At 41.1% G+C, this 26719-nt stretch overlaps 3 protein-coding genes across 11 annotated transcripts in view; 2 read left to right on the top strand and 1 right to left on the bottom strand.

Annotated features, from left to right (window-relative positions):
- The window catches only part of LOC135936010 (titin homolog), a 49133-nt gene extending 43763 nt beyond the window's left edge, over positions 1-5370 (top strand). For 5 of the 9 annotated variants that reach the window (XM_065478680.1, XM_065478679.1, XM_065478675.1 and 2 more), the window contains 7 exons: positions 442-826; positions 2268-2324; positions 2572-2631; positions 2919-2997; positions 3518-3650; positions 4184-4335; positions 4549-5370. In XM_065478680.1, coding sequence (XP_065334752.1) covers positions 442-826; positions 2268-2324; positions 2572-2631; positions 2919-2997; positions 3518-3650; positions 4184-4335; positions 4549-4672 — 990 coding nt within the window. In that variant the 3' untranslated portion in view covers positions 4673-5370. Of the gene's footprint in view, positions 1-441; positions 827-2267; positions 2325-2571; positions 2632-2918; positions 2998-3517; positions 3651-4183; positions 4336-4548 lie in introns of those variants that run through there. The other 4 variants (XR_010574268.1, XM_065478681.1, XR_010574270.1 and 1 more) reach the window with 4 other exon arrangements.
- Positions 5050-10927, bottom strand: Sec5 (secretory 5). The gene is made up of 17 exons (XM_065478682.1): positions 10784-10927; positions 10539-10658; positions 10327-10479; positions 9934-10072; positions 9681-9879; positions 9411-9531; positions 9138-9352; positions 8840-8955; positions 8648-8784; positions 8224-8399; positions 7933-8165; positions 7186-7486; positions 6494-6733; positions 6163-6384; positions 5715-5899; positions 5597-5656; positions 5050-5542 (listed from the first exon to the last, which is right to left on the bottom strand). Exons 2-17 carry the CDS (start codon positions 10648-10650, stop codon positions 5473-5475), a joined length of 2679 nt encoding a protein of 892 aa, XP_065334754.1. The 5' UTR covers positions 10651-10658; positions 10784-10927; the 3' UTR covers positions 5050-5472.
- Positions 10928-11090: 163 nt separating this feature from the next.
- Positions 11091-24778, top strand: rudimentary (carbamoyl-phosphate synthetase 2, aspartate transcarbamylase, and dihydroorotase rudimentary). Its single transcript, XM_065478154.1, has 34 exons — positions 11091-11298; positions 12448-12583; positions 12633-12771; positions 13036-13315; positions 13383-13529; positions 13772-13944; positions 14003-14188; positions 14338-14489; positions 14546-14775; positions 14986-15219; positions 15274-15495; positions 15551-15973; positions 16138-16549; positions 16841-16972; positions 17031-17206; positions 17792-17991; positions 18040-18247; positions 18372-18590; positions 18646-18844; positions 18962-19113; positions 19177-19281; positions 19457-19765; positions 20148-20330; positions 20885-21049; positions 21104-21265; positions 21315-21483; positions 21720-21832; positions 22412-22784; positions 23118-23323; positions 23593-23734; positions 23793-23863; positions 23917-24095; positions 24162-24264; positions 24389-24778. The coding sequence occupies exons 2-34, from the start codon at positions 12496-12498 to the stop codon at positions 24686-24688; spliced, it is 6552 nt and encodes a 2183-aa protein (XP_065334226.1). The 5' UTR covers positions 11091-11298; positions 12448-12495; the 3' UTR covers positions 24689-24778.
- Positions 24779-26719: the final 1941 nt, after the last annotated feature.

Genomic DNA, 26719 nt, shown 5'->3' with positions numbered 1-26719 from the left:
ACTAAAAGTCAAGGTTTTATTACCATTAAATGAAGGTATATATCATTAAAACATTCCAAATATTGAGGTAAAAATCTGATGAAAAGATTTGCGCTTAGAATTAAATCAAATCCCTGTTATATTTTTGTCCCTTTTTATACAACTTGTTTATTAGCAAGTTTTTGCTTCCAAATTTTTCCAAATAAGACTGTCTCTGTTCTCGCTTCATTCTCTTTTTCTGTAAAATATTTTGAAGCCTTCCCGTTTTTTGATGCTGAATTGGTAGCAAAAAAGTCAGTTTTGCAATTATATCTATGGTACTTGAGATAAATATTTAAAACCACAATTTTATTTTCATCCCATCCCGAAAAATGGCAAATATTGCACAATAGGCGGGTCGAGTAGGGTGGATCGAAAACGTGTGCGTGTGAATAATGTAATACCAACGAAATGTGTGATCAGGCTGGACTGCTGAGCGTGCCGACGTCGACGCCGCCGATGCGTCGGTCGCCGTCGGGCGCCAAGATCCACCTGTTCTCGAAGCAGTACGAGGCGCAGTTCACGGCGGACAGCGCCGAGGACAAGCAGCGGCAGGTGCTGGCCTACCTGGGCGAGTCGTCGTCGACGTCGCCGGCGAGCAAGTCGCCGGCGCGCTCGCCCAGGGCGGCGGCCGTCGCCTACAACAGGCAGGACACGCTGCGCGGCTTCGTGCACGACGACGACCTAGAGAACGTCGACGAAGAGTTCGAGCGGCTGTTCGAGTCGGCGGTGCGGCCCAGGGCGACGCAGCCGCCGGCCTCAGCGTCGGTGAGACTCTCGCACAGTGTGCCTAGCTCGCCCACCGGCAGTAAGTCGGCCGGAATGCGACGGCTGCTTCTCACGCACTAGAGCACTCTGATATCTGGACGCGCTGACCTCCTCATTCATTATTGTTTCGCTCGCTGCAGCACTGCTCCTATTTACAATTTTATTAATCTCATTATTATGCTCATTATTATTTCGTAGGTTTGTCAGTCGAACGTGGCTGTTCACTTCATAAGTGGCGTTTGGTTCTTTTCTGAAACATGACAGCGTACTTTGATGAATTTAAAACATTAAAGTCATTGCGGAGGATCTCGAAACGTCTCCAATGACGTCTTTATTGTTTGACGGTTGGATCTAATTTTGGGACCAAACGATGCAAACAATATTGACATCACAGATGACGTACCAACGCTCTGGTGACTGTCTTTGAGCTTTTTAAACAGAGTGACGATACACAAAATGCGTCTAAATTTCTACGAATACCATTTTCCACCCTAGAATTCAGTTTTCAAAATAATATAATTAAAAATCACCAGAACATCAATTTTAATTTTGTTCTAAATGTTGAGGACTTTTGGATCACACAACATTTTTTGCAATCGCGTTTTTTTATAAAAAAAGAACCAAAGTAATTTTTGTAAGTGAATTGGACAGCCACTTTAAACGCTTTAGACGGGGCGTGAAGTAGACTAATTTTGAACTATTTTCTATACATTTTGATTCCGCAGCTCAATGCACCGCAAACAGTTTTGACTTTCAATGGGATCTTGAACCGTATGCTCAAAAGTAGAGAGTAATAATTCGCATTCCGGTTGATCACTATTTTTGTGTGATAGAAACCTAATAGTACTATTAGTGTGGCTTTTCATAGGAAATTTATTTAGTTCAGTGTCGTTTTCATTTCTCTTCACAATCAGTTGATGTTTTTGTTTGATTTAATTTGCAATAGATTTAGGACTAGAATTTGTGTGTTTACATTGAATTTCAGTTTAAAAGTGTGCCTACGATTATTCGGTGTGTGCATGAATTTTGTATTTTAACCCCACTTGAATGAGATCTGTTTGTGCCTGAAATCACAGTTTTTTCCATGGTGAAGGAAAAAATACGTTGGTGGTTCAGACTTTTTGCAGCGCAGCACATTTTTTGCACTCGTTTTTTTGAGAAGAGTGTCCACACTTCAACGTTTTTTTCACTAATGCTAAAAACTTTTTACTTTTTACACACAATACGCAAACACACACGACTTTTTCTTTCGATTCTTTTCTTCTTTTTTCGTTTTTGATTTGAAATATCACACAAAAATATATATTATTGCTTCTTCCGAGTCGATGGCCTTTACTTGACAGGCCAAATTTAGATTCCATTGAAACTAGACCAACTTATTTTTATCCTCGCATCGGTTGTGTGTGCATCTCTTCTCGTTATTGTTCCTCCTCCTTTCGTACGAGTAGCACTACAATTCTTTCCTCTTCCTGCTGTTACAGAGAAAAGCGAGTTTTCTATGAAGACGAGCTCCTCGACCTCCACCATCCAGCTGGACGGTTAGTTTAAATTATTGACATCAAAATAAATTACATATTTATTTCATCTAATAATACCGGATCCTTTTAAAAGGGTCTAAAATTTTCTGTTAAAAAATAAAACACCAATCAAGTGAAAATAAAAAATAATTTATTAGGAAATATCCAGAAAAAAATAATTTCCTTTTTTTCATATTAAATAGTTATTTTTTTGCTCTTGCACGGTTATTTAAATAATCGTCATTTAATTAACTAAATACTCTTTCAGGAGGGACCAAAATTTCGAGTGTTTCCTCCACGATGACTTCAAATACCCGCGTTTCTAAAGGTGAGTTGAAATCGAAAGGCAGCATTTTGTAAAAAGATTTAGTCCCCTGTGCGAAAGCGGTAAGTAAAATTTGAGCTTTATAGCCACATCAAAAATAGCTGCATCATTTAGTTCGTTCATGATAATATTCAAATTAGCAGCTTCCAGCGTAAAACACCTTCGAAAATTTGTCATATACTATACACACACAGCATATATATAAGAATCGAATTGAGAAACGATTGCTTGCATTAGAGAGAGACTAGCTCCATTTTAATCTGTGTTTTTCATCGTGTGCACCCTGGCAGCCCCTCCCAGTAAGCTGAAGATGTCCCCGTTTGACAAGTTCAGGCAGCTGGACGAGCAGAACTCCAGTCCCTCTCCTAGGTAAGAAATTCACTTTCACTCGCAGAGAGCCCCCTGTTTCGCTCCTCTTGGACACACGATCGCCACTTTGAAGTATATATTATATCTTAAGTAAACTCGATATTATTCAAATTATTTTGTAAATATAAGTTAAACATGCTAATTTAATACGTTTTGTAACTAAAGAACCGTTGGTCGCATCTAATATAAATTTATTCTAAATATCGAGATTGTGTTCCAAGTGATAAATATAGTTTTAGAAGATCTATTATTAATTAGAAACTGCATTATGGGAAATTTTAGACTGCTTGCGGGCTTTTCCTTATCTTCTTTACATCTCTTTCAGAATAATAATCTGCATTTGTTCCTTCTCTCGTAGTCTTAAAAGTTTAAGTCTATCTCGACATTAAAACTAACCCCCTATATTTTATTTGCGAACCGGGGCCTGTAGAGCATTATTTAGAGTCATACATATTAACGCCCTCCGTCCCCTCGTTGACCTCTGTGCAAAACGAGTTGTTAACCCCCGGCATTTCGGCAGCACCCCCAAAACGCCCGGGGGAAGCATCAGCGGTCCGTTGTTTAAATTCACGGACGCTGGCCTCAATAGGAGCGCCTCCAACGTCAAAGAAAGACTTCTGTACTGGTGTCAAGTCAAGACTAAGGAATACAAGGTACACACTCGAGCAAAACACGCATCACACACCAACCTATAATTCTCTCTTCTTCACCCTGTCTGCTCTATGTCGACTTTTCATCCCCCTGTCTGTCTGTCTGTGTTTCTCACCGCCCTGCTAACCCCATACTAACTGCTCCTTCCATACGTTTTTCTCTGACTTTTCACTCCAGCCACGCAGTACGAGAAGAGCTCGGCGGACACACTGCAATTTTTCTCTGTAATCGCTCTGTACGTTTTGTGTGTACTTTTATATATTTTTCTGTTTGAAATTACTGTACATTGGTGCCTCAGTGGTGGGAATTTTCACTTCCACCACTGGATTTAAATTAATATTGACCGCACTCCCTGGATATTTGTATCTATTTAAAAAAATAGTCAAATTTATAAATAAGCGCATGAGTTTTGTGTGTTTGGAGAGGCACAGGGAGGATGTTTTTAATTAAAAATGTCCTCCCCTGCTGTACTTAGCCGCAACGGTTGAGATCTCTTCTATTTTCGAACGAGCTAGAATCCCAGTTTCGGTTGCAGGATCTGAAGATCGAGAACTTCTCGACGAGTTGGAACAACGGTATGGCCTTTTGTGCTCTGATTCACCACTTCTGTCCTGACGCCTTCAACTACGAAGAACTTCGTCCTGAAAACCGGCGCAAGAACTTTGAGCTCGCCTTTCGAGTCGCAGAGTAAGTCTCATACATTTAACTTACAAAAATAAATTTTAATTCAAAAGCTGCCCCCTTTAAAAAGCTCGAATATCATAATTATTAGGATAAAAGTTCCAAAATTTATCTGATCAATAAAATATTTAAATTTTACCCTTGAAAGAAGAAAATTTATCAAGATAGAGCCAGTTTTGATTACTTTTTCTGATCTTTCCTCCAATAATTTTTTCTCAGGGAGAAGGCGGATATTGCACCTCTCCTTGACGTAGATGACATGGTGATGATGAAAAAACCAGACTGGAAATGCGTCTTCACCTACGTGCAGTCCATCTACCGCCGGTTCAAGGACGAAGACTAAATTTGCTTTAAACTTCTCGTCCTTCTCTCTTTTTCAAGAAGAAAATGTTGAAATAATTTATTACGACTTTTGTACTCTAATTTCCAATCAAGTGTTTAATTTATTGATTGTTTAGAAAGTTAGATGACCGAACTTATGCGTTTTGTTTCAATTTTCATTGTTAAAACTTATTATTTATCACGTTCTTTGGAAAAGTAGAGAAGTACGCGCGTCTGTCTGTGGGCGCTGCTTTTTATCGAATTCCGTCCGCCATCCGTTGTTCTAAACTCGTGCGTGTGTGTTTGTGTTGAAACGCTGGCAATTTGAACTATACATCCACGAGCATAATTGTTTTAAAAGTAAAAATCACTCTTTTATTTGTATTTTTTGTCGATCGCAGTCTGTGAGAATCTCCTTTATATTCGGCGAGATGTCACTCGATTGTCCTCTCTCGCGCACGGTGCTTGGTTTAATTTTACACGCCTCTCTCCTTTTATATCAGAATATTTTAATTGTATATCAGAAGGATAAAAATTTATACCGATTCACGTTTCGAATATAGTTTGACGACTTATTTTAATGTTGTACACACTTTTAATAACACTTTGCCTACTTAGCCACGTAGCAACTTCACTGACGATTATTTGTGATGCATAATATTTAATTATATAATATTGTATAACGAAACATACTGTCTAATAAAGATGGCTACCATTGTAGACTGGGGTTTCATTTCAAAACAAAAATCAACGGCACGAGTTTCTGGTTAACTGGGTTTTAATTAATTATCTATACAGCATAACAAATCAATAATATTATTTTCACTGTTTCAAACAGAGCAACTGCAGTCTCATTTTGGCCTCAATTCCAATGAAGATGTGCTCCATGGCTCTGCAAAGAAACTAGATTAATTTAAAATCTGAAGCAAAAGGACTGCAAACCCACTTCTTATGCTCTGCTCTCTGCACTGGCGGCACTGCCTCCAAAGCTTCGTTAAAAAAGGCCCTGTTGAAAAAAATTACAATGGTTTAGGCAGAGTCTGGATGAGAGGGAAAAATCATACTTGGCCGTTGGCGTGCAGAAGGGTGACAGCGTTTTTCTCAGGAACGCGAGGTCGATGTGGGCCTGCAAAACGCCTTCGTCATTGAAGTTGGGAATGCAGGTCATGAGGCGAGACACCTCCTCGGCGATCATCTCTACAATATAGGACAGAAGCCGCCGGCACTGACTAGGCAACACGTTCTGCACCTACAAGATTTTAAATTATGGTTTATTTTTTGTGACTTACAAAAACTATTTGTACCACACCGCGATTGACAGTTGATTGAAAAATTTAATTAATTTCAAACAGATCAACGAACAAATATGATTGACTCGCAAAATTTAGAAAACTTAGCCGCACAGCAAAATCTTGTTGTTATATAGCCCTCTAACGCATATTTAAAATAAGGAGTTAAAAATTCGGTCTCATAATTCGCAGTTTTTTTTTTAAAGAAATAGGATTTACACACCTCGCAATTGACTGAAATCAGATTGGCGAGGATTTCTTTGATATACGGCCGCAAGTCGCCTCTTTCAATGACACTTCTCTCTGGCAACTTTGCCCAGTCAAACTCTCCAATGTACATCGAAGGCTCTATAGTGCCCACCAGAGGGTCGGTCTTGCTTTCCAGGTACTTCTCGCAAAGTTGCTTATCCAAATCACTCAACAAGTTGACCGCCGTTTCACGAGCCTGACCAACACAATTAAAAACATTATCAAACATGATCTTTATGGAAATAAATCAAATAACTATTGCTAAAACAATAACAAAAAGGAAATCTAAAATGCAAGAACCTCACCAGGAGAAGGGGTGGCGTTTCTTGGTCTCCGGTGAGGGATGCAAGACTTTTCATCACAGAAGGGAGCACGACATCTCTTGTATATAGACAATTGCTCAGTATTATGAGTTGCGGATTCTCACTGGGCAGCTTCCTGTTGCCAGACTGCCTTGTTGGCGGTAGCGAACTCGTCAGGATCTGCGACAGGAACATGGGCGTCGCACTCATCACTTCCTTGCTTGATGACAGGTGCTCCAAGGTCTGCAGGAATAATCGGAATTAAAATCTTACTTTTCCAATAGTCATTAAAATGATTTTTCAGATTAATGAACTTTACTATTCTATATCAGATAAAATGTTTGTTTCACATTTTTATAGTTCTGTGTTCATGCCGCCGATTCTCATTATTTATTAAATACCTTGTGAGTTTTAAGTAATTGTGATTTAAAATTAATGTTTGATAAATAATAAAATTTAAACAACAACTTTGTTAAGCTTTTTTTGAGTTTCATAAAACTTGTTAATTAAATTTTATACTTGAGTACTACCTTACTCAAGAGTTAATAATTTCAGTATTTTAATTCTGTGAATTATTTAATTCGCTGTAGGGATAAAATATTATTCTTATCTATTAACAAAGTTTCAGTTCAATTTTTTAAAAATAATCTTGTCAACCCAAGGACAGGGCTTTCTAGAAACTTAATCAGTATTACCTGAACAAATCCCTGGAAAATGCTCTGCGCAAGGGAGCCGTACTGCGAGTGTACAGAGGGGTTGGCCAAAATGGGGTTGACAGTTGTCTCGCCGGGAATGTGGACGAAAATAGACTCCTTCAGCAGCGTGACAGCGTCCGTGACCTTGCTCTCAAAGAGCGAGGGAAGTGCTGTTACCAAGCCACCACTTTGCTTTCCAGGGAGGGTGGCGCTTGGCAGGTCGTGCACCCACGTCTCCTGTTTGTACAGCATCCGCACCTGCTCGCTCGTCTGCTTCATAATCACCAGCAAACAATGGAATCTGTTTACACAAAAGCAAAAATTTTAAATGTGGGGAAGAGCTAATCGTTCTGCAAACATATATATATATATATATATATATATATATATATATATATATATATATATATATATATACACGCTCTCTTTGCAATAGCTTGCAACATTTAAAATTTTTACTAAGATAAAATTGTAAACCCTTTTGCCTTTTAAATAGACAAGGGCTAACATTGACAAAACGTAACCAAAAATATTTCAGATTTTGCTAAAAACTCGTGCAAACAAATTTTGCAAATGGTAGGAAAATGAAACCCAATTTTTGGTTGAAAAAATCATGAAATTTAAGAAGAACTTCTAAAAACGTATCACCAAACTAATGAAGTATATTTTTTGAGTTTTAAAGCTAAAAATTCCTGCATAATATATTCTAAATAAATTTTCATGGTAACTTTAACAAGCGAGACTGACCTCAAGTCTTGAATGAGGTTGTTAATCAGGGCTAAGGCGTCAGACGGCAAATCTAGTCCACATAGACTTTTGTAGAGGAAAACCACCTCAGTGAGACACTGCGGTAGCCAAGGCCCAAAATCCGTGCTGTTCTTGTTCGAAATTTTGTGCTTTGGTGTCAAGGTGCTCGCAGGCATAGTAAGGTTTTCCTTGACGATCTCGCACAGCATCTTAATACTCCTCAGAATTATGTCCTATGGGAGATGGAGATAATTAAAACGATGCAATGAGATTGTTAAAGTGGAAGCGTACTTTAAAAGATTTATTGTGGCCTGAAGAGGCTTCCACCTGCAGCTCTCCGCTGAAGTAGGACTGACCGAGCTTCCACAGCTCTGGAAACTGGAAGGAAAACACTTCCAAACAATCCTCTACGGTTTGAATTTTGCTCGGTAACTCTCCCTGCCAGTTTTGTCCACCACCCAGTTTAGCTGTAATGAATTAAAAATTTATTGTTCTGACTTTTTTGTAGGATCTATGTTGCTCCTGGTAGGAAACTGATTTATAATATAATTAGATCAAAGCAAAAAATAATCTGTAAATTACAGAACAGACTTCTCCAAGCATAACAGCATATATTTCACATTTTAATTTTTTCACCTTACAGCAATCGTTATCAGGAACATACAAGACATATAATAGTGAAAAATGTGTTTAGTCATGCATTTTGTCAACTCACAAGAGGGGCTTAGAGCATTGTTGGAAATTTCAAGTGGTTTTTCATGCGGCGCAGTGAGCGACTCTAGCAGGTAGTTGTACCTCGCCTCGATCGCGTTCCATGCATGATTGTTGTCACCATCCAAGCTGGCCAGGTTCCTTTAAATAACAAAAATCAGGCTGGAAACAGGACATTTATGGAATAACGACAAACCTGGCCAATTTTTTCTGGTCCTCCAGGGTGCACGGCATCGTTGTCAGCTGCGTTTTCAGTCTGGAAATCAACGAGTCGATCCTTTTGTCCACCTCCTCAAACACCCTCTTGAAAATCTGCAAGAATTTTAATTTCAAATTTAGTTTCCTAAGTGGCTTTAAAAACAAATGAGAAATATTGAGAGGTGGGATATTTATTCATTTGCAGGTTTAAAATAATGTTAAGAAAAACAAACAACAGGTGCTGATTCTGACAGTCATGTGGAAATTATATTTCTATTTAAATTTTAGCTAATTACCTCAATGTCCGAATCGCTAAAGAGCGACTTGGCCCGCGTGTAGTCGTTTACAATCAAATCATAGTCGCCTTTGATGCTGTTTTTCTCGATGCTGGTGGGAAGCAGGAATAGGAATTTATTCCTCTGCATTGCGGACAAAGCGTTTCTGGTGGCGTCCGCATTCTCTCTGCGGTTGAGCACCTCCTTGAAGAGTCTGTCTGCCTCTCGCCGTGAATCTAAAAAATAATAAAAAATTGCAAAATCGGCTTTTGGTTTTAGGGGTGAAAAATGTACCTTCAATGCTTTGCTCCAAACGAACGGTTGGCATCATGCGCACCTGCAGCGCGTCTTGCTCAAACTTGTCCCGCAGCACGCATAACGTGTCCAGTTGGTCCATAACAGCGCCCACATTGGCCTGAAATTTAGAAAATTGGGTGTTTAGGTTTAGATCTAGCAAAAATATCCTCTTTTTACATTTTTAAAATAATAAAGGCGTGATTATAAAATAATCAAATATTAATTGCTTTGTGTTGAATATTTGTTTTTTAAAGGTTTTCCTCCTACCTTAAGAAATGACAGCTGGCCTTCCTTGTGTGCGCCGACCTTTCGCTGCAAATGGGAAAGTCCAGCTTTAAGATCATCAAAACTTGTGCCATGGTGGTTCTTGAGCAGAAATCGCGCGGGCACAAAATCTTCGGATGAGAGAGACTCGCTACTTGGATGAGGAAAGTACTGATTCATCTGGTCATCTGGTAGCGATTTACTGTAAATTCTCATTATGTAGAAGAGATTTGATGGTCCTGGATTAGGAACTTACGATGAGTCTTCAACCGAGAGTCCCAGAGGGTCCTGTTGCTGCATTGCAGTGGTGGACATTGCGCGGCGGCCCCAGTTGCTGATCTCCTCCTCGACCCACACGGCGCTATCTTTCAATGGTCCAACCGTTTCCATGTAGCCTATGAACAAAGAAACCGATAATTTTACCGCGAGCAAGAGAATTAAGAAAAAATTCAAAATCCATTTAACTTTATTATGTAACTGTCAAAAATAAGATAAAAACATCTTTGAGAGTTAAATAATGAATTCAACAAATAAATACAAATTTAAAGAATTCATTGAAGTTGGAAAATCTTCTATATTTAAAAAGAGTTCCGAATATCTGTCAAATTAAAAGTAGTCAAATGTACATAATTATCCCAAAAGTGCACACCTCTGAACTGCACTGTGGAGGCGCCGATACCGCCCTGTCTGGTCATTACGATGATGTCACCCTTGCAATTGGCAGGGCCAGACCTTGCGATGATCTTGTTCGGAGAGACCCATTCAGCGGAGAGCAGACAGTTGCAGCCGCAAATTGTCAGTCCTGCAAAGAGGAAACCAGTCAGTTTTTCTGTCAAATTAATTGCTCATGGAATTGTGCACCCATCAGGTCGCGGGGGCTGTTCCCAAAGTGCTGCCCTCGTATAGTGACCCTGGTGCCAGGTGGACCTTCTTTGGGCGAGATGCCCGTTACCGTGGGGGCTTCAGCGGGCATTGCAATGTCTAAAAAGTAAATATTTCAATCAGTTTGATCTGATGGGTGGATCCTGTTCTTGTTTTAAAAATCTTCTCGACAATTTATTCAATGACGTGTCTTAAGCGTATAATTTTATTCATTGGTCACTTACGTGTGCCTGTGGGCTCCTAGAAGCAAAACCCGCAGACCACTGGAGAAATGTGTAATTTTTCTCTTTATATAAAAACTGAAGTTCTATGGTTGTCTTCTTCTGTCGTGTTTACGTGACACGCCTCCATAATTTGAAACAGATGATTCATAGAAGATGTGTTATCGCCATATTGCTTTCAGGAAAGAGCGGTAATAAAGCTGTTTCATAGGGGCTCTTGCATTGGTGCATACGCCGTTCGCGCTATTTTGTTTTAAAATTTCGATGGTTGCGCATCTCCTACTTTGTCTTGCGGGGATTGGTAACTTAAGCGCATGTTCCTCTCAATCAGCAGTGGTGCACACTTCTCTCTCCGAAGGGTGTTTCATCTGCTGTTGCTAGGTCTTTTTGGCCCATTGTGGACCATTCGCTGCTGATCCGGCGTCAGATCTAGGTCCTGCCGACAGGTCGAAAAGGGTCTCAGGGAGTGTCACCCTAGCTAGAGTGCGTTTCATACATCATTTCGTCGTGCCGCTGAGGTTTGTTTCTGCTCATTGATGATACACGCAGTGCCTTGGCTCTGACATTCAGTATACCTCTCACTTTATTGTAGTTTAATTATTAATCATGGCGTGGCTTGGCTAATTAGCATAAAGGTACATGACCTGATACAAACAAAAAGAGCAACGTCTTGATTGATTAAAAATCCAGTTTATTTTTTCCATCCATTTTGTATCATGAATCATGTGTACGAACTGCAAATTATCTCAAAGTTTTATCAATAGAACAGAAAAATATTGACATAAATATGTGCAATTATTAATAATGTTAATTATTATTATCTCAACGATTGTCCGAGAGTTGTTACACGTGCCATGTTCAATACTATTGTACTCATTCCCATGAAACCTCTTAAAAATTATTTAGCATTTCAAATACACTAGATTTTTTGTGGTTTTAACATTTTTTTTTATTGAAATGAGATTTAGAGTATTTTTTTTATCAATTCGCTTCATTCAATTAAAAAATATTTTCTTCTGGATTTGGAAATGAATGCTTTGCAGGGTAGCCGCTCAAGGAGAAAAGGAATGAACAAAAGGAACAGACTAAAATTTATTTTAAACAAACATACTTCAAACTCTCTGTGCGCCCACCGAGATAAAATAATATCTTGATGAACTTGATTATCTTGATGAACCAGTCCGTTGGCTCGCATTGTTAAGGCACTCTCAGGAGTGTCAAAGCAATGGGAGGTATTTGAGCAATTCGGAGTTCTTATACTGGCTACCTAATGTCAGAGATGGCAAAAAGTGTTTAGTTTAGTGACTCGAAATGCTCAAATTGCTCAACGGGCTGGGAGGCGCACCGGCGCCGACTCGCTACTTGCTGGTTTGCACCTTTCCAGCATGCGTGATTTGGCTTCACGGGACGAATGTCTAGCATTTCAGTGTAGTCCCCGGTGCGGAGGCAAGACGTGGCCCTTGAGTAGGCTGGGTCCCTGTGCGGCCTGGTGCGCCCATGTTATCCGTTCGCGGTGTTATTGGGACCCGGGTTTCAGCATTCGTGCTAGTGCAGTGCGCGCCCTTCCCGGTCCGAGAGGACAGGGATAAAAAAAAACTCGGGAAATTACAAATTTTGTATGGCAGACTTCTTTTTGACACCTTTACTCATTGATACTTTTCATGTAGCTATCATCTAGCATTCCAATTGGTGTATCACTCGTGGCTCTTAGGAAAATGGACAAGGCCACCCTGATTTTGTCCAGCGGCCAGACCTTCACGGGCCAAATCTTTGGTTCCAAGAATGCAGTCGATGGCGAAATTGGTATTATCTTTCCCCCCACACATTTTTGTTGATCTAACCTCGTGGCCAGTTTTCCAAACGGGCATGGTGGGGTACGTGGAGGCTCTGACGGACCCTTCCTACCTCGGCCAGTTCCTCCTCCTCACTTACCCCCTGATCGGCAACTACGGCGTGCCTGAAGACACCAAGGACGAGCTGGGATTGAGCAGGTCGGTTGCAGTCCTTAAAATCTCCTAGATATTTCACCCAGTTTACATGGTGCCAGTTCACCTCAATTCAAAATAATAGTTTCCTGAATTTCTAAACGTGTTTGCATTGTTTTTCCAGAATTTATTCAAATATTAAAATTTTCGCTCATTTTAAAATAGTAAAAATAATATGTCAAATATTTTTTTAATTTTTAAGTTTGATTCTTATTTATTTTAACCCGTGGTTTTGCTTTTAAAATACTCTCAGTTAATTTTAAAAATTAGGTGGTTCGAGTCAGACAAGATTCACGCGAAAGCGCTGATTGTGTCAGAAAAGTGCGACAAGCCAAGCCATTTCCAAAGTGTCAAGAGCATCGACAAATGGCTTGAGGAAAATGACGTTACTGGTCTGTGCGGCGTCGATACCAGGGCCCTGACACGAATTATCAGGGAGTCTGGGTCGACCCTTGCTCGCATCGTCCTGGGCGAACCATCGTCAGAAGACATGGTCAGGGAAATCCCCGACTTGAACCTGCGTAACTTGGTGGATGAGGTCTCTCCTAAGGTCGGACGACAAAATTTATAGATTCCACAAGATACGATAACTAAATGAACATTTTTTGTTATCACAGGATGCGGTTGTTTTGTACAACAAGGGTGGCACCCCTAAGATTCGACTGATGCATTGTGGAGCTAAGACTAACCAGATCAGGTGCCTGATCAAGAGGGGGGCTCAGGTCGAGGTTGTGCCCTGGGATCACCCTTTGCTTGAGGAACAGGTTTGGTTTTTTAGTGTTTTAAAAAGTGACTCTTCTAAAAAACAAGTGCCCTCTCATTTTTATCCTGGCAGCAAGATCAAACGCTTAAATTTGAACATAGAATTGATTTTAATTAAGATTTCGAAATTAAAATAAAAAATATTTTGGAAAACAGCCAAAATTAACTATGGCAACTATTGAAAATTAATATATGAATTCCTTCACAGCTAAAATTTTGACCTGCATTATTTGCACTTCCACAGGATAAGTTTGATGCATTGTTTCTGAGCAATGGACCTGGCGATCCAGCTTTGTGCTCTGCCCTGGTGGAAAATCTAAAGAAGCTCATGGAGGCTGTGGTGAAGCCGATATTTGGGATTTGTTTAGGTCACCAAATCCTGGCCATTGCTGCTGGATTCACTACCTACAAAATGAAGTAAGATAGATAATTTTAACCAATAATTATTCAACACCTTTTTATTTTTTGTTCCAAGGTACGGCAACCGAGGCCACAACCTGCCTTGCGTGCACCTGTCCACAGGCCGGTGCTTTATGACCACCCAAAACCACGGCTTTGCCGTCGCGGACAAGGACATACCAGAGCATTGGAGTGCTCTGTTTGTCAACAAGAACGATGGCTCAAACGAGGGCATCGTCCACAACAAGCTGCCTTATTTCAGGTTTGTGCCTTAGTACGTTTAGCTGGGATGCACTTTGCTTGTCTGTGTTTTTTGCACCGTGTTTGTGTTCACTCACCTGCGTCCTTGTCTCTGGACGCTCTCAGAGTCGAGGACGTGCAACTTTTTCAATGAGTTTGCTTCGCATGTAGCGTGCAGTTTCACCCGGAGCACTGTGGTGGGCCGGAGGATCTTGAGTGTTTGTTTGACGTTTTTCTGAAAGTCGCACAAAACTATCTTTCCTCGCCTGCATCATTCACTAGTGTCAATGCCTACCTCAACGAGCAGTTTTCTTACGTTCGAGGTCAGTTGAGCACTTGTGGCCAGCTCGGGCGTTGAAATTTCTAACCTTTGCCTCAGCTGATTCTACGGAGAAGACTATCAGAAAGGTTCTTCTGCTTGGGTCGGGAGGGCTGTCCATTGGTCAAGCTGGTGAGTTTGACTATTCCGGGTCGCAGGCCCTGAAGGCCCTGAGAGAGGACGGTATAATCAGCGTTTTGATCAACTCTAACATCGCCACTGTGCAAACCTCCCGCGGTCTGGCTGACAAAGTTTACTTTGTGCCCATAACACCAGAATATGTTGAACAGGTATTTAACATCTTCCAATAATGGCTTATTTTGCCTCGCATGAAAAGTTTGCATGTTTTTCTTGGGATAGATATGCACCCGTTGTTTTCAAATGTGTTAGTTAAAATTTAATCTAAATTTATTCAAATGAAATTAACATATGTTCTGTTCAGAATAAAATTAAAATTGTATCATTTGCTACAAGATATCATTTAACATGCATCCCGTTAGGTCATCCAATATGAAAGGCCAGATGGCATTCTGCTTACATTTGGTGGTCAAACGGCTCTTAACTGCGGAGTGACCCTCGAAGAGAAAGGAGTGCTCAAGAAGTACAATGTTGAAGTTCTTGGCACTCCGATTTCAGCTATCACGATCACGGAGGACCGCGAGTATTTTGCCCAAAAGATGGCCTCGATTGGGGAAAAAGTGTCCCCCAGCCTGTCTGTCGTCAGCATGGAAGAGGTGAAAGAGAGCTGTTTAAAAAAAGTCCAGTTTTTGAGTGCGTTATTTAATTAGGCACTGGAGGCTGGCAGAAAGCTCGGCTATCCTGTCCTCGCACGCTCTGCCTATACCCTTGGTGGTCTCGGCTCGGGATTCGCAAATGATGAGAATGAACTCATCGCCCTGGCGCAACAGGCGTTTGCCCACTCAAAGAAGCTGATCATCGACAAGAGTTTGAAAGGCTGGAAGGAGGTCGAGTATGAAGTTGTAAGGGATGCTTTCGATAACTGCATCACGGTAAGAGCGAAAATTTAAAAGGAACTAGAGCTTTCATTGTTGATTTGTACAAAAGGTTTGCAACATGGAAAATTTGGACCCACTGGGAATACACACAGGTGAGAGCATCGTGGTGGCGCCAAGCCAGACCCTGAACAACAGGGAGTACCACAAATTGCGCTCTGTGGCCATCAAGGTTATCAGAAGTCTCGGCATCATTGGCGAGTGCAACATCCAATACGCCCTGTCGCCGCATTCTGACCAATATTACATCATCGAGGTGAACGCGAGACTGTCGAGGAGCTCTGCCCTGGCCAGCAAAGCCACTGGCTACCCGTTGGCTTACGTAGCGGCCAAATTGTGCTTGGGAAAGCCGCTCACTGAAATTAAAAACACAGTAACTGGGGTAACCACTGCTTGCTTTGAGCCCAGTCTTGACTACTGCGTCGTCAAAATTCCACGTTGGGACCTCAGCAAGTTTTCCAGAGTTAGCACAAAGGTAGATTTATGTTTTAATTTAAAACGCGTGAGAATCTTTTTTGAATACTGCATGGTTTAAAAGAGTTGATAAATAGTGAGGAATTTGCATGCCTATAATGTCTCTCAATTTTAAATTTATAATTCGCTGTCAGTGCTATTTTAATTATTAGTCCTTATTCAAAGATTGGCAGTTCAATGAAGAGCGTTGGTGAAGTGATGGCGGTGGGCAGGAATTTTGAGGAAGCTTTCCAGAAGGCGCTGCGGATGACTGACGAGAACGTGCTCGGCTTCGACCCGTACTTCAAGCCGGCCTCGGAGAAGGAGCTCTCTGAACCAACTGACAAACGCATGTTTGTTCTGGCCGCCGCCATCAAGGAGGGTCTTTCGCTTGAAACGCTGAACGCGCTGACCAACATTGACCCGTGGTTCCTACACAAGATGCAGGCCATCATCGCGTTGCAGAATGAGCTGGAGCAGAGCACTGAGCTGACTGTGCCGCTGCTCACCAGGGCTAAGAAAATGGGCTTCTCTGACAAGCAAATCGCCTCCTTTGTCAGCAGCACGGAACTCAATATCAGGCAGAAGAGATCGCAAGGTCAATGTTGTACATTAATTGAGATATGTCCTGTTTAATTTTTTCAATTATAATTTTTGAAACTGCATCATAATTATCTCTTGAAACAGCTAAAAAATGTATATGTTGGATTTTCACTCCCTGTAAACATTTGAATAGATAATTATGAAGGGAACAAATAATTTTTTAAATTGTCATTTTGTGCCAGTAGTATTTTTTTTTAATTTTCGTCACTACTTAATTTAGACTAAAAGAAAGCAAGAAAATCTTCCATCTAAATAAACTTATCAAGGAACAATATTTTGTTTTCAGTCAGTGGTCCATGGGTGAAGCAAATCGACACAGTATCAGCAGAGTTCCCAGCTTCAACAAACTACCTGTATCTAACCTACGACGGTTCATCTCACGACTTGGATTTCCCTGGAAATTACGTCATGGTGATAGGTTGGTACTGAACTTAACTTGACTTAAAAGAAAACGATTGGTGTCCACTTGGTTGCAGGATCCGGTGTGTATCGTATCGGCAGCAGCGTGGAGTTTGACTGGTGCGCCGTGGGCTGTTTGCGTGAACTGAAACGCTTGGGGAAGAAGACCATCATGCTCAACTACAATCCAGAAACCGTCTCCACGGACTACGACATGTCTGATCGCCTATATTTCGATGAAATCTCGTTTGAGGTTCGTGGAAAAATGACAGCTTAGCCTTTGGCTTGTATTTTAGAGCGCATGATTTGCATGCACTTGATATGTGAGAATCCGAGCGATGTATGGGGTCAATTTGCGTCCAACTTTGATTCTTGCATTTGCAATGACAAGTCCATTCGGATTTAGGAGGATATATTGTTGTTTATTCTTGACAAGTCATACAATTAAGAACATATATAAAAATTACAGCAAGAAATGGCATACAATGCTAGCATTACTTGCTAGGTTTGCACCTTTCCAGTATGCGTTAATTAATTTTACGGGATGAATGTCTGGCATTAAAATACAAGACCCCGGTTTGAGGGCGGTTACATGAGAATAGGCTCGTGAGTCCATGTTAATTGTTCGCGATATTATTGAGATGTGGAGTTTTCGCGAGTTGTTCGCTATCAGGGAGTCACCCATCTCAAAAGAGGTGAACCGATTAAAAATAAATTAAATCATTGCATCTAATATAACTGATAGGAAATTATTTCTTATTTAATCCTCAACTAAACACAGTTTTTTTCGTTGGTGAAAATATCCACTTGGAGCACGTAAGCGAACCATTTTCCACAGGTTGCAATGGATGTGTACCAATTGGAAGACCCTGAGGGCATCATCCTAAGCATGGGTGGCCAGCTGCCCAACAACATCGCCATGGACCTATTCCGTCAACAGGCTCGAGTTTTGGGCACCAGTCCCGAGATGGTGGACAACGCGGAGAACAGGTTCAAATTCTCAAGAATGCTGGATCGTATTGGAATTCTGCAGCCAAGGTTTGAGGCATCCATATAACGAAATACAGAAGGTAAAATTTCTTTCAGGTGGCGCGAAGTGACCACTCTGGAGAGTTCCATTGAATTTTGCGAGGCGGTCGGTTTCCCTTGCTTGATCAGACCTTCTTACGTTTTGAGCGGCGCCGCCATGAACGTGGCACACAACGAGAACGATCTGAAGACATACCTGCAAACCGCGGCCAAGGTCAGCAAGGAGCACCCTGTTGTCGTCTCAAAGTTTCTGCTTGAAGCTAAGGTTTGTACTGATTTCCATATTACCAGAAAGTTTGGCAATTAAAAGTTGATTTGAAGTTAATTGAAGAGATAATTAACACAAGTAACTGAGAGTCAGAAACCGTAACGTTATCGCGTGTCTGCAGGAAATAGACGTGGATGCTGTGGCAAAGGATGGCGAGATATTGTGCATGGCCGTGTCTGAGCACGTGGAGAATGCGGGGGTGCACTCTGGAGACGCAACCCTAATGACCCCTCCGCAGGACATTAATTCAACGACGCTGAAAAAAATTTCGGCCATAGCCAGAGCGATAGCTGACAACCTAGAGGTCACCGGGCCGTTCAACATGCAGCTCATTGCAAAGGCAAGCTGACAATTTTTATTGAATTTTATTTGAATTTACTTAATTTGAATGTCAGGATGACGAGCTGAAGGTGATAGAGTGCAACGTGCGAGTGTCCAGGTCGTTCCCCTTTGTATCAAAAACACTGGAGCACGATTTCGTGGCCGTAGCTACAAGGGTGATGCTAGGCTACGTCGAGAAACCCGTTGACGTCCTGTCAGGCTGCAAAAAGGTCGGCGTCAAGGTTCCCCAGTTCTCTTTCTCGCGACTTACAGGTATTGATTCCTTTTTTCTTTATTTAATTTACATCAATGTTGACGCGTAGTTACGAATGAGATTTTATTTCGTTTGCTGAATGTATGAAATAATATTGAATTCTTTTGCCTCTATAGGTGCTGACGTGATGCTCGGTGTTGAAATGGCGTCAACTGGAGAGGTGGCCTGCTTTGGGGAGAACCGCTACGAGGCCTACCTCAAGGCGCTGATGAGCACTGGCTTTCAACTTCCGAAGAAGTGTATCTTGCTCTCCATTGGTACTTACAAGGTGGAATATCATACATTTGATATTTTCATTTTTATTAACTTTTACTTGACGTGTGAATTTCAGCATAAGAACGAACTGCTGCTGAGCATCAAGAACCTGAGCAAAATGGGATTCAAGCTGTTTGCTAGCGATGGAACTGCTGAGTTTTGCAACGAGAATGGAATTAAGGTTAAAAATTATTTCTAGAGATCTGGGCAGAGTTATCTGATGATAAACAAAATATTTATCTGAAGGAAATATATTTATTTTCAGTTGAATGTAGGAAATGAAAATCAGTCTATAGCAATTGAATTGATAAAATATAAATGTTGTAGCCCTTATTGACGTATTTTTGTTGTTTCAGGTGACACCAGTTGATTGGAGTTTCGAAGACATTGGTGAAAACTCCACATGCGGGAAGCTGAATGAGATGGCCGACTTCCTGGCCAACCGCAAGTTTGATTTAGTGATCAACCTGCCAAAGCGGGACGGCGGTGCTCGACGCGTGTCTAACCTGATGACGCGGGGCTACCGCACACGGCGCATGGCTGTCGACTACTCCATCCCGCTGATCACAAACGTCAAGTGTGCCAAGCTGCTGATCGACGCTCTCATGAAGGTCGGCGGGGCGCCGCTTATGAAACCGCACACGGACTGCCTCTCTATGCACCAGGTCAGGAAAAATTTTACTCAAACGAATAAATGCACAAAGCATACCAGACCGCAAGGCTTTTTCTCCAACACAGAAATGCTTTCATTTTTTTAGAAGAACCAAAATAAATGCATTAAAATTTTTTCTGATAAATCTGATCACTGATTGTACAAAGAAAAACACTTTTTCAAAGGTGACTGCTTTTATGTCACGGCAATGGTAGATTGTATAGTTAATTGTTGTGTCAGCAATGTGGAACATATTGAATGTCTAGAAACTTAAAAATTATTATTTTTTAACCGAAATTCCTTGAAATATCAACTGCGGGTTTTTGGTGTTTTCATATATTATGCGTCAAATTAGACAGATTGATGTATATTGGAAGTAATAATTTTTGTTGCAGGTGATACGTCTTCCTGGTATGATCGATGTGCATGTGCACCTGAGGGAACCTGGTGCCACGCACAAGGAGGACTTTGAGACGGGCACCAGTGCAGCGTTGGCCGGTGGGGTCACCATGGTCTGCGCTATGCCCAACACCAGCCCCGCTCTCACTGATATCACGACACTCAACTACATTTCAGAGGTGCCTTTTTCCATATCCACTAATTATTTTATCAACTAAATCCAACCAGATGGTTTAATTTTTTTTAGATCATAGAGAAATAAAAATTATTATTGATAAACAAGGACTGCAAAAATAGCAAAATAAATGACAAATAATTAGAGGTCTCAGACGCGAGACTTAAGGCGGCGGCTGGCAAGACTGGCTTAGTCAAATTTTTTCCCGGTGGCTGACAATATTTCAAACGTGAAGTTTGATAGTGCTAAGAGACATTTTTTTCTCTTGCACTTTTTTTTATTTTTACCCTTATTTACCAGCGGCTGGCGCAGCATAGCCAGATTCACCGCAGCTGGCGGCTGCCTACGTGACCCAAAATTTGCCGGCTGGCTGACCATCTACAAACAATTTCACTTTTTATCTTTGTTAAAGCTGCTGCACCTCAAAGACAAAGCAAAATTTTAAAGCTTGTAGTTCTCCTTCTTGAACTCTATTGTATTTTTTTTTGCTAGAAATGTTTTTTCTTTTAAATCTTTGATTATTCATGTCCTTCCAACCATAAATTTCTCTCTTCTCAGCTGGCCTCTCATAAGGCAAAGTGCGATTACGCCCTGTTCGCCGGCGCCTCGGAGGGAAACACAGATAGCGTGTCTCTGCTGGCGTCGAAGGTGGCCGGTCTGAAGATGTACATGAACGACACATTCACCACGCTGAAGCTGGACGACTTTGAAGTCTGCTTTCAGGTTTGAAACCTTTTCTATACTCTTGGCGATATTTTGATTGTTAAATCGTTACAGCACATGAAGAACTGGCCGAATCACCTGCCATTGTGCGTGCATGCTGAGGGCGCCACCCTGAGTACAGCCCTACTGCTGGCCAGCTGGAACAAGCGACCGCTCCACGTCTGCCACGTGGCCCGCAAGCAGGAGATCCTGGCCATCAAGAAGGCTAAGGAAATGGTTGGAAATTAATCATTGGACGAATTTGATCTGAACTGTTTCTCTGCAGGGCATGCAAGTCACCTGTGAGGTTTCGCCTCACCACCTATTCATCAGCTCTGAGGACATGGATGTGCAGTCGCCCCTGTCCAAGGTGAAACCTCCGATATGCACTCGCGAGGATGTTCAAGCACTGTGGGACAACCTTAGCGTCATCGACGTCTTTGCCACTGATCATGGTGACTCTTACTAATTATCTGGATCTTCAAGCTCTCATAAATTGGTGGATGGAGTTAGTTTGACAAATGGTTGCTATTTAAAAATATTTTATTTCATGATTATCAAGAATAAGTTAGCAAATAATTTATTTTTGGTGAATGTTGCAAAGATTATATTCAGATTTTTTTAAATTATATGACCTATAACTTGCAATGTATCTTATGCTTTACGAAATCGTCAAATGAAAATTTCACAGCTCCGCACCTCATAAGCGAAAAGATGGAGCTCGGTGTGCCTGGTTTTCCAGGCCTCGAATCAGCGTTGCCTCTGCTGCTCAATGCTGTCAACGAAGGCAAACTATCCATGGCAGTAGGTTGAATTTTTTATATCAAGTAATCTGGAATTTGTCCGATAAAAATACGCCGTTTTGTACTCAAAAAACTTATGATTTTTAACTACGTTAATATTACCTATAAAATTAAATCACACACAGTTTACTTGACCCTTCAGGATGGTATTGGAACTATCACTTGAAATTTAACAGTTTGTACTGAATTTTATAGCAGTTAGCAATTTTGTAACAATCATGACAATCTAAGATTGAAATGGATTTTACAATGGCTACTCCCATAACTGAACAACCAGGAATGTAAGACTGCTAGACAGTACGAGAGTGTGTGATATTATTTTTCTTTTACAATTTTTTGGCCTTCCATTTGTAGGAGCCACCTTTTCCCCTCTTATCACTGCACATTCCTTGTTCACCTGTAGGAGTAGCCATTTTAAAATCAATACTAATTAAATTCACCCAATTAGGTTTTTTTCTGTTGTAAAGTTTAGTGTTTAATAAGGCTTTTGTATGTGTTTTCCTTTTTCACAATTTACGATATTTAAAATTAGGAGCAAAATTTTGTGTTCAATAGCAGCAATCTGTCTTTCTCATTTCAGGACATTTTGTCTCGTTTCCACACAAACCCGAAGAGGATCTTCAACCTGCCTGACCAGCCAGACACATTCATTGAGGTGGACATGACGCAGACGATTACCGTGCCAAGCAAGCCAGCATACTCCAAGGCTGGCTGGACGCCGTTCGCTGGCCGCACCCTCAAAGGAGTCGTGCACAGGGTGGTACTGCGCGGCGAGGTCGCCTACCTCGAGGGCAAGGTGCTGGTTGGCGCCGGCTATGGACAGGACGTGCGCAAGTGGCCCGCTCAGCTGCCTGTTCCATCCGTCTCCCTGGTGCCCACCGTGGACAATTCCTTCACGCCACCAGTCCCGCCGCCCATCCCACCGCCGCAGGAGCAGCCCAAGCACAGAGTTGGTTGGTTCTCCTTTGAATTTTTTATTTTTATGTTGAAAGTTGAACATGAACCAGGCCATGTGAGCAATTGATACCCGCAAAAATAGTTTTACAACGAAAGTAAAAAGTCAAACGTGCTGTGACATGGTTTATGGAAATTAATTATCTAATTTATTTTTAAAATTAATTTTGTCTGTGGTACTACCATAAACTTTTGAAACTCTTATTTCCAGGCTAATATTCACTTTGCAGATAAACACTATTAAAAAAAAACGAATTGAGGCCTCATATAAATTAAGTATTTCCTTAATGAACTCCTAGTGAACTCAAAGCTCCTTGATTATTTTTTTCCAGATATGCAGGCTAGGGTGATGAAGGAGCTAGACATAAAGCCGGCCGACGAGACGATTCCACAGCTGGAGCACGCGCATCGCACGCAGGTCATGCACGTTCTCAGCTCGAGGATGTTCTCCAAGGAACAGCTGAACCGCATCTTTGACGTCGCAGAGACCTTCAAAATCGCCGTGCAGAAGGAACGAAGCATTGATCACATATTAAAGGTGATAGGAGAGGAAATTTTGTTTTTCTCAGAAGTTGATTCTTTTACTAATCTCCTTGCACAATTTTTAAATTTCACTTCCTGACCTCACATGTAAATAATATAAATGGTTCTCCATTAGTTTAAAAAACTCTTTAAAAATGCATTTTATTTATCTGTATTTGACAATACACCAAAAGCATGTTGTAATTTTTTTGTGATAAAATTTTGTGTCTGAATGTTTTATTGGGAATTAAAAGGTTTCTCAATTCATCTTTATCCGTTTTTCAGGGCAAAGTCCTGGCAAGCGCCTTCTTCGAAGTCAGCACGCGAACATCGTCGAGTTTCTCTGCAGCCATGTGGAGGCTGGGCGGCTCCGTGATCCACATCGATGAAGCCAGCTCGTCTGCCCAGAAGGGTGAATCTCTTGAGGGTAAAATAAACATTCGCTAAATTCACCAAAGAAATGGCGTTTCTAATCTTGTATTCAGACTCCATGCAAGTGATGGCAGGCTACGCTGACGTCATCGTTCTACGCCACCCAAAACCAGGAGCTGTTGACGTGAGATTTGTTCTTTCTCATTAATTCGCAATATTGAATTACTTTGTTTTTAGTCTGCGGCGGCTTGTTGCAGAAAGCCTGTAATTAACGCGGGTGACGGCACAGGAGAGCATCCCACACAAGCGTTGCTCGACATTTTCTCAATCCGACATGAGATTGGCACTGTCAACGGCCTCACCATCACGCTTGTCGGCGACCTCAAACACGGCCGCACCGTCCATTCGCTCGCAAAGTGCGTGAACACAAATTTTTTTCCAAATTTTGAAACTCTTAACTACAAATTTTCCTGGTCATCCAGGTTGCTTACTTTGTACAAAGTGACTCTTCGGTACGTCGCACCTCCTGGCTTGGAAATGCCGCAGGAAGTTAAAGATGTGGTCGCTGGAGCCGGCATTAAACAGGTTCACCTTTTCTCTCTTTCATGGGTGCATTTTTGCAATCTAAATTTTTCTGAATTTTGTATATTCAATTATTGGAAAAACCAGCAAAGAGTCCTTTTTTAATGGACTACTCTTTTGATTACAGGAGTGTCACACCAATCTGGAGAGCGTGCTGCCGGACACAGACGTTTTATACATGACACGGATCCAACATGAGCGGTTCACCTCGAAGGTCGATTACGAGGCGGCGCTAGGGGTGTACAGGGTCACGCCGCAGTTGATGCGCCTGGCCAAGCGGAAGATGGTGGTGCTGCACCCCCTACCAAGGCTACAGGAGATCGCGACTGAGTTCGACACTGACCCCCGCGCCGCGTACTTCCGCCAGGCTGAGCACGGCCTCTACGTCAGGATGGCCCTGCTCGCCATGGTCCTTGGCCGATGCTGATCATCTAAACGCAAATCGTGAAAACTTTTCATTGAATTTTTTGTTTTTGCTTCACAACAATAAATATAGAATATTTTCTTAATTTGTCTACTTAACGGCGTTTTTGTTATTTTACAACCAAATTTTGTGTAATAATTGAAATGAAATAATACTGTTTTATTTAATTAGAATAGAAGAAATTCAAAGGTTATGAGATATGAAAATGAATTCAATTTGAGCAGTAAAATTGTTTCTAGTATAAAGCGGTTAATATGTTAAAGATACTATGATAGAAGTATTAAATTTTAATAGCTAAAGATAATTCTTGAAGTTATATTTTCATTATGCACATGAAATATATTGAAAATTTAAAAAAAAAACTAGCTATTTGCGATAGGGAATTATACTTGCAGCAGATTGTGAGATGCTGAAAAAGTGTGATTTTTCATTATATGTGTAAGGCAAATTTAGACAAGGTCTTTCCTGGAATTTCTTGACCTTGCTAGGTTGCGTCTTGATCCTTGATCTTGATTATTTAATAGCCTATATTATCTGCTGGGCTGCCTGCTATTAATTAAAGGGGGCTAGTGTTAAATTTAATTACTCCTACGCCTGCAGAGAGCCTGGTTAGACCGTACGCAGTGCATTGTTTCGACGCGTGTTGCATATTTTTTGTCGGATGAAAAATATAGAACTTTGGAAACGATTTGGTTTTTTCGATTTAGATCGAAAACTATAAAACTTTTTATCATTACAACAACAAACAGATATCAATCAATTAATAATTATTTTGATTTTTTCCAGAATTATGAAGATATCAATTTGTATTGGGCAAACTTTGCTAGACGCATGCTTATTACATATTATTTAGTTTTATTAAATTTAGCAGGTAGGAAGGGTTAAGGCAATTTTGAACCCTGTTAAAATTAATTTGGATGCTTCAATTTTTTAGGGCTTTGAATGAATTAACAAGGCAGATAAGTTTGGTGTTTTGAATAAATCTGTATATTTATTTGTATATAATATAACCTTTGTATATTCTTTAATGACATTCGTTTTTGTGTTTCTCTTATTGTGAGAATACTTCTTGCCATTCGTTTGGATCGAGAAACAACGCAACTATCTGTTCATCTTCTATGCTTTGTTTCTCCGTCGCTCTGTAACAAATTTACAGCCGCTGCTGAGAGACCGAAACAATTCAGAGGAGAGTTCTGCACTAAAGAATAAAAAAGAGGCTGCTCTATATACAAAAGGCGCTCGAACAGAGTTGTCGATACAAAAGTTTGCAGCACATCAGGAAAGTACCGAACAAAAAAAGATCAGCTGCTACCTCTAGGCTCGGGAATTGCGTGTGAGTTTCGTCGGTACAACAGTGATTTTGGCATTCAAATCAGATAAAAGTACACGTGTAACATATTTTCTTTCAAAACACTTTCTTGTATATCGCTTTTGGTGTGTGAGTTTGAGTGCGAACAATGGGTGTGTGTGTTTGCGTGAGGGAACATGAGACACAAACAGGTTTCTTTCCTCGAACCCAAAGAGAGAGAGAGATAGAGAGAGTGAGAGAGACTGAATTCCACTGTGTCCTCGTTAAGAACAAGTGAACGTATAACAAAGAGTTCTTCCTTCGGTTGTGTGTATGCGCAACGAGAGCGAATCGATTCTCTCTTTTTGAGTGGTCCCAGGGCCAGCTTGACACGAAATTAGGAAAAACACAAGTTAGTCTACGCGGATGCTTTTTTCATGTTTTTTTCTGATTCGGTGGAGGTCGTCCGATCGCTATTATGGTTCATACAAAAATTGATCCATTTTGTTGGTCCCCTTCCGTTAACTTCGACAGATGGGCAGAGGGTGGTTCCGCACACCGATAAGTCCGTGACAGCATTGCTAGCAAAAACAAACGCCTAAAATAATGTTCTTTGGTTGAGTAGCGAGGGCATTGGAGCCTCTGGCAGCCGGAAGGTTCGTGGCCGTCAATTTTCGCACTTCCAGGCAGCTGAGGGGGGCTAATGTGTGGTTATAAACTTTAAGGGAAGAAGATTAACTGGTGTA

This window comes from Cloeon dipterum, chromosome 2 (genome assembly GCF_949628265.1).
Source record: "Cloeon dipterum chromosome 2, ieCloDipt1.1, whole genome shotgun sequence".
In the NCBI taxonomy this organism is placed as follows: Eukaryota; Metazoa; Arthropoda; class Insecta; order Ephemeroptera; family Baetidae; genus Cloeon; species Cloeon dipterum.
Note: the sequence above shows the minus strand (reverse complement) of the source record. Positions and strands in the feature narration are given on the sequence as shown.

Bases quoted from the DNA above. Each gene is read 5' to 3' on its own strand.
- Sec5 (XM_065478682.1), bottom strand. From the start codon at position 10,650: ATGCCCGCTGAAGCCCCCACGGTAACGGGCATCTCGCCCAAAGAAGGT. The intron at 10,073-10,326 runs GTGTGCACTTTT...CTTTGTTCATAG, and splicing joins CTCCACAGTGCAGTTCAGAG to GCTACATGGAAACGGTTGGA. The intron at 5,543-5,596 runs GTGGGTTTGCAG...GTTTCTTTGCAG, and splicing joins CAGAGAGCAGAGCATAAGAA to AGCCATGGAGCACATCTTCA.
- rudimentary (XM_065478154.1), top strand. From the start codon at position 12,496: ATGGACAAGGCCACCCTGATTTTGTCCAGCGGCCAGACCTTCACGGGC. The intron at 13,316-13,382 runs GTCGGACGACAA...TTGTTATCACAG, and splicing joins TGGATGAGGTCTCTCCTAAG to GATGCGGTTGTTTTGTACAA. The intron at 20,331-20,884 runs GTGCCTTTTTCC...CTCTCTTCTCAG, and splicing joins CACTCAACTACATTTCAGAG to CTGGCCTCTCATAAGGCAAA.